Raw genomic sequence first — 13,628 nt, 5'->3', positions numbered from 1 at the left:
GGGTGTTACATGCAACTGATGAATTACTGAACTCTACATCTGAAACTAATGATGTACTATAGTTGGCTAATTGAATTTAAATTTAAAACACCCCACATACCAACAGCCTTGTCTGAAACACTATCCATTTTGCTCACTGTTATTCCTGAAAATTATTGCTTATATGGACACAGGATATCTATGGTTATAAATCTCTTGGCAATGTATTACTGAGATTTGTTTAAAATGGTTTTAGCAAAAACAATCTTCATCTCTCGTATAAATATGTATTTCTTTATGACCTTCATGACGAACTTAGAAACGCTGAAAATTGTAACGTGACCTTACCTTGCTTCCATTTTCTCTTGCCTCTCGTTCCATCTTGAGGTCAGAAATTAGGAGATTCTTATATTTGTTTTTTCCATTACTGCTGTGGTCATCTATTGTGTATTCCGAAGTCAGCTGTGCTGAGAGGGGACTGTCACTCAGGTTCAGAGGCTGCTCCTCCTGCCCCAGCCCAGTTTTGCCATCACCATTGGAGTCGCCCATCTCCCTGTTGTGTGTTCCCCCTGAAGCAACTGAACTATGCCCCAGAGTCTCATTGCCGTTAAAGCTCTCCGCAGCAGAATCATCTGTTGGAAAGAATAGTGTGATTTTAATTAATGTGCCATTCAGTTTCTACTTCAACTAACATTTACTGAGCTCCTATTATGTGCTTGGCATTGTGGTAATTTTACATCTCCTGTGTAATTTATCCCTACAAATAAACTTGTGAAGCAGTTGTTATTTGTAATCTAGTAGGCACCTTTAGGCACAAGAAATGAAGTAAAATGATAAGAAGAAGATAAAAGAGGGAAAACAGTTCAATCTCAAATGCGTTCTCAAAGAAAAGCAAATTCAAACAAAGAAAACTTGTTAATTAATTTGCAGAGAGTTTGTTTTTCTAGTGAGAATATCCAGATTTGATGAAAATTCTCTGATAAAAGCATTGTTTATCCTGCTAGTGGGGTGTATGTTGGTTCAAGCTTTATGAGTGTTTAATATGCATCTAAAACATTAAAAGTGCTCATAACCTTCGCTCCAGTCATTACACTTCTGGGACTTCATTGTGTGCATTTCCGTGTAGGTAAAAAGGCCTTTATATCAGTGTTGTTTATAATAGCAAACATCCAGAAGTGACAGAAATTACCAAAAATAAAAAATTGGCTCAGTACATGTTGGAATGATTAGAATATGAGAAATGTGGAATATTTTTCCATTAATATTAATGGGAAGTGTGAAGTGTTAAATGGAAAAAGCTAGCTACAAAAATGGTCAAATGATCCCAATTTTCTAAAAAGAAAACACATACCCATATAGAGGGAGAAGAGTGAAAATATGTAGGCTAAAATGTTAATATTAATTTCTTCTTAACTGGAATGGCACTAGATTTTTAAATATTCTTTATTATTTACAACATATATAATTTTCTAATAACAAAAATAAAATAACTGTAGGAATAAAAACATAAAATAAATAAATAAAAAGCAAAACAGGGAAGAGAAGAAACAAAATTAGTCAAAATTTTCTGGCTTTAAAATAAATGATAAGCTTGTTTAGAAATACACACCAATAACAATTAGAGTAAGAAACAAAATTTACATGAAACAATAAAATTCTATTTCTCTTAATTTCATTTTTATATTAATTTTAAAGGATTATGAAGGACGAAGGTGTTCAATTGTTTCCTTTAGTTAAGGGTTATTGATGAAGCCATATAAATATGAGTGCACAAGAGTAATATTTTAATTTCTGAACATTCTCAAGTTTGCTTTATTTTTGTAGGATGCAATGAAATATTTAATGCCTTCTAATCAATTAAATTCATGAAAATAATATTTAAATTCTGAAGGAGTGGTATCATTCACCTGTTCATTCATTTATTCAACATTTATTGAATACCTACACTTGGCCAGAAGGGGCTTAAATAATTTGGCCAACAGAGACTCTGCCTTCAATGAGTTCACAAATAATTAAAAGACATGAAAAAAAAAAAAAAAACATGCAACTAAAATGCAGAGGAAAAAGGCTTTGATTCAAAACAAGGGGGTAAGGACACCACAGAAGTTTTCCTAAAGAAGGTGGCATATGAGCTGAATTCCAAAAGATGAGTAAGCCTTAACCAGGTGAAGAAGTTGGGGGACAGCGTTTGCAACCTAGAGATCAGTAGGTGCAATATCTTCGAGGAGGGAATGTGCAGGGCAGATGAGAAATAAGGTTGGGGTGTTGAGTGCAAACAAAACAGTCAGAAAGGGAAACCTAGATACGGAGGCAGAGGATGTGCTTTGTATAATCAAGAGCTTGGCTTGGACCTTGGGAGCAAATAGGAGCAATTTTATTGTTGGAGGTGATATAAAAAAAAAAATCTTTTAAGGAGATTACTCTGACTCTTATGAGGAGTTTGGGATGATGGTGACAAAATGGAAAACCGTTAAGAGTTCTAGAAGCCATCTGAATCAGCATTGTTGAAAGCCCAAACTAAAGCAACAATAGTGTAGAACAAGCAGGGACTAGAATAATCATAAGAAAAGAACAGGTAAAGACTGAGAGTAGGACAGACAAGGGTCCAGGAGGAAGCCCAGATCTCCAGCTCCAGTGGAAAATAAAAACAAAGGGCATTAAGCTCAATTTTCAGCAAAATAATATTTTAAAAACTTAAATTTTAAAACTATTTTGTGAAAAAGTTAAAACATATTCAAATGGCAAGATTCTACTAATAAATTACTCCTTTTACATCCCATTCAACAGAAGACTTCATGTGGAAAGAAAGCAAACATAAGAGAATTTAGGGAAACTCAGTCATAAATAATATGACATAGCACTTTCCATAGCTATTGAGAAATCAAAAACATTCTTTTAATTATGAAATATATAAGGTTTTTGAAATAAAGAATTAGGGGAATAATTTACATAAGTAATTCAGAAAATTGTGCATGTCTTTTATGTGAAGTCAAATCCAAAGCTAAAGTATGCCAGGTCATTTCTGATTATTTATTTCTTTCCACAAAAGTCCAAAGAAAAGCATAATGGATACATTCCAGTCCAATTATTAAATTCATGAAGAAAAGTGTGATTTAACATTTGTGTACTAGAATTTTTAAAAAATGCTAAATATTTTATGTAAGAAAATTTTATCAATATGTTAAAAGAATGAATAACCCTAAAGGTATATTACATTTTACTGAGTGGTTCAGTCAGTTAAGCATCTACCTTTGGCTCAGGTCATGATCTCAGGGTCCTAGGATCGAGCCCGATTTCTCTGTCAGGCTCCCTGACAGGGAGCCTACTTCTCCCTCTCCCTCTGCTCCTCCCCCATTTGTGTTCTCTTGCTCGCTCTATCTCTCTCTTAAATAAATAAGTAAATAAATAATTTTTTTAAAAAGTAAAATAAAATAAAACCAAATCTATACTAGCATAAAACAAATCCAATATCTTTTATAGTTAAAAATTAAAATAGTATATCTGTATCTTTAGTCTGAAATCGTCATACATATTTAGTAACTAGTGTACCATTTATTCACATTTTAAATAAAATAAACATTATTACCTATCAGGAGAATCTTTAATAAAAGTCATATATTTATAATTTTGGTATAAAGTATAAACAATAAAAGAGAAAATATTTTTAGACAGAGTAGTTCACTCCAGATGTTACCAAGGTAACTAAATTCCACAGCTTTCCATATTTCATTCATGAGTAAATCAGTATGTTTTATGAAGAATAAATGAATGATTTACTTATTTGTATAAAATATATATTCACACATTTTATCATTTAAATAGTAAAAGAACCAGTAATGTCACATGCCACTATCTTATAAATCAAAATTTAAAACAAAGTTTTTGATATCTATATTATAAAAATTCAATATAAAGAGTGAGCAGACATTAAACTGAAGCTAAATTAACGATTTTTTATTGTCTGGTTTCTTGTAACCATGTTAACGATTTTTATTTTCTCTTCCTTAAGGATACTTTTTCAGCATTTGAAACCACACATCTCAGACTCCTATTTATCATAACCAACTCATATCAGTTTATTGCATTAAAGGGGAAATCTGCTTCCTTACCCAAGATAATTTGCTCCATCCTAAGTGGCTGCTGGCATGTGGGTACCAAGCTGCTACACAAAAGGTACAGTGTTGAGATCTGTAGTTATGGCCTTTAGGTTCACAGGCCCAGAATGCTGGTGCTTCTCTCAAGTGTCAGCCTGGGTACCATGGCATTGGAACTAAAAACTCTGTGTTTGAGGACCAAGGAGAAATCGGTACCTAGAGCTTTGGAAATTAAGAATGTCCAGGGTACCTAGCAACAGACGAGAATGTGGAATATGATGACAGGTAGTGTGGCATCCAGTGACATCAGGAGGGCCATTGGATGTTTGGGTTGCATTGCTCTGAGGTTGGTTTTGCTGGGATGGATTTAGGGCTGTGCAGAGGACCAGCCAAGTGAGCTCAGCTGCGGCTCTTGCATGTAAGGTGCAGTAACACTAACCATAGTGACCAGCTATTCATTTTCTTCTTTCTCCTTTCCTACTCCCCATTCCCTCCACCAATTAGCACAGACCCTAGAAATACTATTTGTTTAAATTATGTCTAATGTTGTTACAAGATTCAATGGTTAGCTCTCTCTATATAAGGATAATTAACCCATAACAGCAAGTATGATGTGTATTTAAGTATATAAATATACATATATGTGTTCTCTCTATATATAAACATAATGTGATGTATATATATTTGAAATCTCCCAAAGCACCTGACCTACATTCTCATTCAGCTACTTTCAGTAGTTCTTCATTATGGCCTTTAGGCCAAGTGCCTTGGGAAAAATGAATAGGAAAATATATATATAATCCTCATTTTAAGATTAGTACTTGGAAATTTAGTCCAAAAATCCAGGTCAGATGCTTATAGGGTCCAAAAAGCTTTTTATGGTTTTCCCCCAAATGCACCACAGTCCTCCACCTCTAGTCCTTTGGTGCCTCCTTAGAAAACCTCCCTTTAATATCTCACCATAAAGCTAACTTTTAGATCCAAAATATAGATGTAAATAATGCTGTGTCAAAAGATTGGTACCTTAACACCCAAAAAAAGTAGAATTTTTTTTTTAAATCCTTCAAAATCTATTTGCAAAGTGGAATTTAGGGGCCAGTCTCCTTCATCACTTTGTCACTCTTGACCTCTGCTCTAAGTCTTCTCCCAGCCTAGGGTCCCCTATAAAAAAATGGAAGTATATCCATTGCTAGACTATACCCTACATCTTTTTCTCTCCTTTCAAGTTTTTATTTAAATTCTAGTTAGTTAACATACAGTGTAATATTAGGTTCAGGTGTAGGATTTAGGGATTCATCACTTAACATACAATACCCAGTGATCATGGTAAGTGCCCTCCTTAATACCCATCACCCATTTAACCCATCCCTTCCCCCACCCACTTCCCCTCCAGCAACCATCAGTTTGTTCTCTATAGTTAAGAGTATGTTTATGGTTTTCCTCTCTCTTTTATCCCCCTATGTTCAACTATTTTGTTTCTTAAGTTCCACATATGAGTGAGATTATATGTCCATACTCTACATCTTACACCATAGCTCCCTCTACTCTGCAACATGAAGCAGGCAATCCAGTCTAAGTAAATCCTTTGTGAGAACACAAGCAGCAACCTCTTTGACATCATCCATAGCAACTTCTTACTAGACACGTCTCTGGAGGCAAGGGAAACAAAAGCAAAAATGAACTACTGGGACTTCATCAAGATAAAAAGCTTCTGCACAGTGAAGGAAACAGTCAATAAAACTAAGAGGCAACCTACAGATGGGAGAAGATATTTGCAAATGACATACCTGATAAAGAGTAAAATCTATAAGGAACTTATCAAACTCAACGCCCAAAAAACAAATAATCCAGTTAAGAAATGGGCAGAAGACATGAAGAGACATTTTTCCAAACAAGTATACAAATGGCTAACAGACACATGAAAAGATGCTCAACGTCATTCATCATCAGGGAAATACAAATCAAAACTATGATGAGATACCATCTCACACCTGTCAGAATGGCTAAAATTAACAACACAGGAAACAACAGGTGTTGGTGAGGATGCGGAGAAAGGGGAACCTTCTTACACTGTTGGTGGGAATGCAAGCTGGTGCAGCCACTCTGGAAAACAGTATGGAGATTCCTCAAAAAGTTAAAAATAGAACTATCCTATGATCCAGCAATTGCACTACTGGGTATTTACCCAAACGATACAAAAATACTGATTCATAGGGGCACATATATCCAATGTTTATAGCAGCATTATCAGCAATAGCCAAATTATGGAAAGAGCCCAAATGTCCATCAACTAATGAATGCATAAAGAAGAAGTGGTATATATATATATACACATATATATATTTGAAATCTCCCAAAGCACCTGACCTACCTATATATGTATATATATATATATATATATATATATATATATATATACACACATATACATGCAGTGAAATATTACTCAGACATCAAAAAGAATGAAATCTTGCCATTTGCAATGAGACTAGAGTTGCAGGATGGATGGAGCTAGAGTGTATTATGCTAAGCAAAATAAGTTGGTCAGAGAAGGACAAATAGTATATGCTCATATGTGGAATTTAAGAAATAAAACAGATGACATAGGGGAAGGAAGAAAAAAAAGAGAGGAGGAGGCAAACCGTAAAAGACTAATTTATTTTTTCATTTTTTTATTTATTTGACAGAGAGAGACATAGCGAGAGAGGGAACACAAGCAGGGGGAGTGGGAGAGGGAGAAGCAGACTTCCCACTGAGCAGGGAGCCTGATGTGGGGCCCAATCCCAGGATCCTGGGATCATGACCTGAGCCGAAGGCAGACGCTTAACGACTGAGCCACCCAGGTGCCCCATAAGAGACTATTAACTACAGAGAACAAACTGAGGGTTGCTGGAGGGGAGGTGGGCAGTGGATGGGCAAAAGGGGTCATGGATATGAAGGAAGGCACTTGTGATAAGCACTGGGTGTTATATGTAAGTGACGAATCACTAAATTCTACTCCTGAAACCAATATTACACTATATGTTAACTAACTAGAATTTAAATAAAAACTTGAAATGAAGATGATGGATAGATAGACGATAGATAGATAGATATAGACAGATAGATATATGATTGATAGAAGATAGATATAGATAGATAGATGATAGATAGATAGATAGATCCTTTGCTGGGCAGTCCCATTCCTCCCCCAGTCCAAGACCCTGACACATTCCTGCCTTAGTCCATTTGCAGTTGCCACCTAGAAATTTCTTCCTCATTTTTCTTATTTCCTTTCTTCAAATCCTTCCGATGACTTTTCCATTCTTTGATTTCTATTTTACTCATCTTCTAGAATACTGTTATTAAGTAAACAGCACTGTTCTGTGTTCTATATTTTGTTTACTTATATGCAAAAATTTTAATTGCTGATTACAAAAGTCTTGCACTTCCAAGTCCTTAACACCACAAAAATCTTTGAAAAGATAAGTAATCAACAAAAGTAATCTTCTATTTTTCTTTGTATTTGCAAACTATAATCCAGATTATGTACTATTTAGTAATACTATCTTAAACATGTACAAAAGAATGATGCTATATTTTGAAGTCAAACATTCTCATTAAGGAGTTTACTAATATAAATAAATATATATGTGTGTATATCTAGGTATATATAAAAAAAGTTAAAGGGCATTGATTTTAAAATGATAATACCAATACTGAGGGTAAGAAAGTAGAGAGGGCTTCAGATTTTCCCCTCCAAAGTGAAGGATAAATTCTTGAAACTTGACCTCTTTATCACTAAGAAGAAGGCACATCACTGAGTAGGTTTCATTTGGTTTTGATTGCAATGAAAGTGGCTTTTCCACTTGACATTTTTTTTTTTAAGATTTTATTTGACAGAGAGACACAACGAGAGAGGGAACACAAGCAGGGGGAGTGGGAGAGGGAGAAGCAGGCTTCCCACGGAGCAGAGAGCCCCATGTGGGGCTCGATCCCAGGACCCCGGGATCATGACCTGAGCCGAAGGCAGATGCTTAACGACTGAGCCACCCAGGCACCCCTCCACTTGACATTTGTGAAGGCAAAATAGATCAGATGGTACTCTAGGCATCTGTAGCAGTTCAGGACTGGGCAGAGAGCTTGGGCTAATCTCCAACCAGAGAAATTCTGTCAGTAAAAAACAAGATTTAGTGGCAGACCCTGTATTCTTCCTTTGGTAACTTTACTTTTTGATAACAGCTCCTGACTCTTTATCCAGCTGGCCATCATGAACTGAGCACCACCTGGTTCACTGAATGTCAAATTCATGCACGCTTAGGAGCCCTCTTTCATTGAGCATAAGTACAATATATAGAAAGGAGTCTATTCATGCCCCAGTGGTGTATGAGCACGACCTGCCATACAAGAGTTCCTTCTTTAATCTCTGTCTAGACACTGTCTTAAATGAAATTCTTTGTGAAAAATTGAGTATAAAAAAATGTCAGCCAGGTTTCCACAATTCTGTGAAACTCTATGATGGTACAGTTGCTTTCATGGATAGGCCCAAATGGACAATGAAATCCATTTAGTGAACCTTGAACAGTAGGTCTGGTTGTATATTCTCTTTAGAACAAAGATAGTCAGAGCTTATTTTTTGTGATATTTCTTTGGCAGTAGCCAAATGGTGTAGAGACTTGAAAAGGGAAAGTCTGGAGGACTTTTTAATAGAAGTTGAAGGAAGGATGATATTGATAGATCTTTCATAATAGGCCAGGGCAGAACAATTATATTAGACACCTCTAATTAGAGAGGATAGTTACTTGTCCTCAGCAGAATGGACACTTATTTTTGACTTGGTCCTGCATTTTACTCACCCATTCTTCCTTCACCACCACCGCATAAGAACCCTCAGAATGTTTCATATACTAGCCTTTTCCCCCACACATTAATTTTAATCAAGGAAATCACATCATACTAAAATAAATGAAATAATTGGAGGATTTCCCATGGAGCTATTACTCTTATTCTCTACTCCATTATTGACAAACTATGGACCTTCTAAAATAATGGAATAAACTATTAAAAACTCAGCCATGATGCCACTGAAAGATACAATCTGAGCCTGAGGGGCTGCTTTTCAGGATGTGATATATGCTCTAAACCAGCTACTGATTCTTGGGGCTGCCTCCCTCATAGCCACAATATCAGTCTGGAAAACAAGGCTTTTCTGAGATGGCAGTGACACTTCTCATAATTCTCTGCAGCTATGGGTTCCATTGGCCTGTAAGGACATTTCCATAAAAATGGACAACTGCCCATTTCACACCATGCAGGCCACTGTGGGAATAGATAAAAAGAAGAGCTGTGTGTTGGCTGTGATCACTGATCCTGACTACTAAGGGAATGAAAGATGTCCAAAAAACAGAATGGATTGGGACATAGGCCCATAAGAGCACCTGAAGCATTTCTCATTTCACTCTGCCAAAAGGAAAATATTGGTCAAGGCAATCCTTATCGGCAGAGATAAAATCTCATTCCCTAACATGATATACCATCTGGAAAATACTCTAAGTTGTTTAATCGCTAGCTAAAGAGAAGAAAATGTGGAATGAATAGTGGAGCTTGTTAGTCATACTGTCTATGGCTTTGGAACTAGATGCAGAAAGGAGTGTAATACTCATCTGGATTTCTTTGTTTGCTGTCAAGTGTCTGAAGATTAAAACACATTTCTCATTTCTTTAGGTTTTATTTCCACTGTTGTATATATGGTGTGGTGGTAGTAGATAAATATACTAATCAGTCCATTAATCACATAATTTCAATTGTTACAGAACTAAAGAAGAAATGAACATCATTTGGTGATCTGGCCTCAGAAATTGGGGCTCCTCAATAGCATCTCTGAATGCAATAGCTGGACATGACTTAGATTTCTTTCCATTTGGGGAAGAATGAGGTTGGTTGAGGTTTATGTGAAATAGGTGGTAACTATTTAGTAGGATTATCTTTGACTATATGAAAAAGTTATGTGATATGTGATACACAATGGTATGGTGTGTGTGTATGTGTTTTAGCAGCCAAATGATGGTAGGTACTAAGCACCCATTGAGTTGTAAACCTAGTGCATTGGATCCCTTCCTAGAGTATTTTCCAGATGGCATATCATGTTAGGAAATGAGAAAAATTTGGAGCTGTGAGACAGAAAAAGGGAGTCATTGGAACTAGGTCTTTTTATCTCAACCTCTAGGAAAAAAGTACAAAAATTACTATCACTGGAGGTACCAGGACTTTTCTAAAACTGGGGCTGTCTTTTGTTCCTAACTTTTTCAGATTAGTGGGTGACCAACTCTTCTATGAATTTTGTCAGAAACTCCAGTACCTCTCCATTAGATTCCCATTCTTTGTATTGTTTTCACTTAATTTAGCCAAAGGTAATTTTTTTTTTATTTTTGAAGATTTTATTTATTTATTTGACAGAGAGAGAGAACACAAGTAGGCAGAGTGGCAGGCAGAGAGAGAGGGAGAGGCAGGCTCCCCAGTGAGCAGGGAGCCTGATGTGGGGCTCGATCCCAGGACCCTGGGATCATGACCTGAGCCGAAGGCAGACGCTTAACCGACTGAGCCACCCAGGTGCCCCAGCCAAAGGTAATTTTTAACTTGAAAAAAGCAACCTTAACTAATGCATAATATTTGTTTTACTTTTGACAAAACTGAGGAACAGAAATGTTAAGTGACTTGATTATGTCTTAATAAAAATATAATTTATACCTTGAAAGGACTTGAAATCATAATAAAATATAGTCAAAGAACTAGAGGACTCCAAACCTGAAAAGAACATTGTCAGAGATTATGAGGAGAAATACAGTTGAATCAAATTTAAAGATGTTAACTGTCAGAAGATCAAAGATTAGAAGTTACACAGAATCGGTATTTTTGTACAATATATGGGAAATCTTTTTGACAAAATTATCAAAATATCAAAGATGTTTCTCTACCTCTAGAGGAATTTAATTATGAAATGTAAGCTATTGAAGGGAAAGTTCCAGTTCTTATTCTTTTACCAATTTATGATCGCCACATAGTAAATACTCTATTTGTTGAACTGGATAATCATAAGAGGTGATAATCACATATCTATTTAATGTTTGCTTAAAAAAATGGACTGCGAATCTTTTTATATCCTTTTATATGTTTTTCAACTACTTATTGAAAGCACTACTACAGTGGATGCTGTGGTAGGAAGAATCTAAAAAGTGCCTTTCCCCTCGAGATTCTATATCCTGGTTCCCAAAACCCGTAAACATGGTGAGATATCACTCCTGTGATTATGGAATGTCATGTGGCACAGTGGATCTTAATTAGGGAGTTTAGCTGGGTGGGCCTGATCTAGTCACATGATCATTTAATAGCACAGAGCTTTCTCTGGTTAGTGGCAGAAGTCAGGGACACTCAAAGCATAAAGGTTTTTTCAGTTTGCCATTGATGGCTTGATGATGGAGGAGGTCACATAAGGAGGAATGCAGGCAGTTGTAAAGAGCTGACAGAGACTTCTACCAACAGCCAGTAAGGAAACAGGGACCTCAGTTCTATAATCACATGAGGCTGTCTAGATTTCTGACCTATTGAACTGTGAGATATGGGTGTTGTTTTGAGCTGCTAAGTGGTAATTTGTTACACAGCAATATGAAATGAATATAGCAACAAATATAACTGATTTTCTATGGTGTCTTGGGATAAGATAACACCACTCAAAATTATTCAAGCATATTTCATATGGTAAGTGTGTATCAGTGGTTCTCAAACTTTAATTTCTTCAGAATTTTCTAGGGAAACTGTTAAAAATGCAGATCCACTTGAACGCTAAAAACCTCTACCCCAACAAAACCCAGAAATCTTGGTTTAATTCATCTTAAGGGGCAGGTAATCTAGAAGTATTTCTCAAAGAAGAGTTTTGGGGCCACATGTGAGAAATTAATGTAGATGATATCCAATAACTAACTGGTTGAATATGTGATTGCAGGAAGCAACTCTTGATACCAAGAGAACTAAACACAACTGAAAGCCATGAAATCTGAGTTTAGGAAGACTGAATCTGAGGATATTCTAATCCCATTTAGTAAATCTTTAGGAAATTTTCAGAAAAAGATGCCAGCAAGCCAAATATTCTTTCTTAACCCAAACTAATAAACAAGAGCACTTATTGCCAGTGTGGCCCCACATTTAAAAGACTCATGAAAGAATAGGATTTTTTCCCATAGAGCGAATATAAGTGTGTAACTAAAGAACTAAAGGCATTATTTCAGGCAAGAAGAATACCTTAATTATCTTGATTGGCAAACTCTTGGGAAAGATTTTTCCCAAGGTCAAGTGTATGTTTGCAAAGTCAAGAATCTTCACTCAGCCCATAAAGCAGAGCTGCATATCACCTATATGCTCACATGTGCTGAAATCACTGTTGGTTTTGCTCATATAGTAGGTAAAGAGGAAAAATTGTCAAAACCTTCAAAGTCTGTCCTCTGGGTCCCTCACGTTCTCTTTCCCATCTTAACGACCAATCTTCTAGCCATTTGTGTGCACACTGGCTCAGATGTAAGTGATTTTACTAAGGAAGAGAATGACTGATTGATTGATTGATTGACCTTTGACTGAAATTTCCCCACAGAAAAAAATGTTACTTCAGCTAGGCACTTGTAATTTAAACATCTTATTTCTAACTGTGGAATGAAAGGCTTTTACTCTTGGTATTTTCAGCCATTAGCAAGCAGGTGAAGAAGTGTATTGTATTTTGGGAGTATGTGTAGAGGGAGAAATCTTGCAGTCATACTAGACCTATTTAATGTCCACATTTTTAGAGTAATGTAGAGGCTAATGATTAGATTAGAGTGCATGCTCCATGATGTTTTCTCCTAAGCACTCCTTCCCCCAGAAGTTCCTCTCCCTACTGCAGTAGGTGAGCTAGGACTACTCAAAAAGGAAGCTGAAGATCTCATCCCCAACATTCTGAGATGGCCAGAAATCTGAGCCACTCAGAACTTCTTAGACCTAAAAAGCAAACAAATCCTAAAATAGAATTATGAAAGGCTTCCACACACGTTCCATCTAACACTTTGGTATTTGCTGGTTTGATCTATTCTCCATTTCTTTGCAAACCATTTCCCAGATTTCTTTGCCTATTATCTTATGGCTTAGTTCAAATGATGGGAGACACTGGCAAAGACAGGATGGGAGAAAGTGAAAATAGGTGGGTATCCCTACCCCCACTTTACACACACCCCCTCTGATTTGGGGCTCCAGCTCAGGATGCTTCTTCCCCATATCCCAGCCCCCGCCAGGAAGCATCTTCCATGAATCTCACACAATCAGGTGGGCAGCTCTGGCTCTTGGGTTCTTGAGTTCTACTAACACCAACTCCTCCCCGTCTTTTCCACCTCCAGCTGTAGCAGTGGCTTCCTTCTGTTATTAATTCCTGTATTGCTTTACTATCTTCAGTTTAGCCTTTCAGCTCTTCTAACACCATTGGAAATAGTTCCTGGTATTGAGTTTTTCTAACGAATTACATGGAATGGAACTCCATTTTCTAGATTGGATCGCAACTGA

General features: G+C 36.4%; 1 protein-coding gene across 9 annotated transcripts in view; it reads right to left on the bottom strand.

The window, feature by feature from the left end:
• NOL4 (nucleolar protein 4) overlaps positions 1-13,628 on the bottom strand; it is a 410,691-nt gene that overhangs the window by 205,760 nt on the left and 191,303 nt on the right. For all 9 annotated transcript variants that reach the window (XR_013443339.1, XM_078060459.1, XM_078060452.1 and 6 more), the window contains one exon: positions 328-611. Coding sequence is in view for 8 of the 9 variants with exons in the window: in XM_078060459.1 (XP_077916585.1) it covers positions 328-611 (284 nt within the window). In the remaining variant the exon portion in view is untranslated. The remainder of the gene's footprint in view (positions 1-327; positions 612-13,628) is intronic.

Source organism: Halichoerus grypus, chromosome 13 (genome assembly GCF_964656455.1).
Source record: "Halichoerus grypus chromosome 13, mHalGry1.hap1.1, whole genome shotgun sequence".
In the NCBI taxonomy this organism is placed as follows: Eukaryota; Metazoa; Chordata; class Mammalia; order Carnivora; family Phocidae; genus Halichoerus; species Halichoerus grypus.
This window is presented reverse-complemented; position numbering and strand designations above follow the sequence as displayed.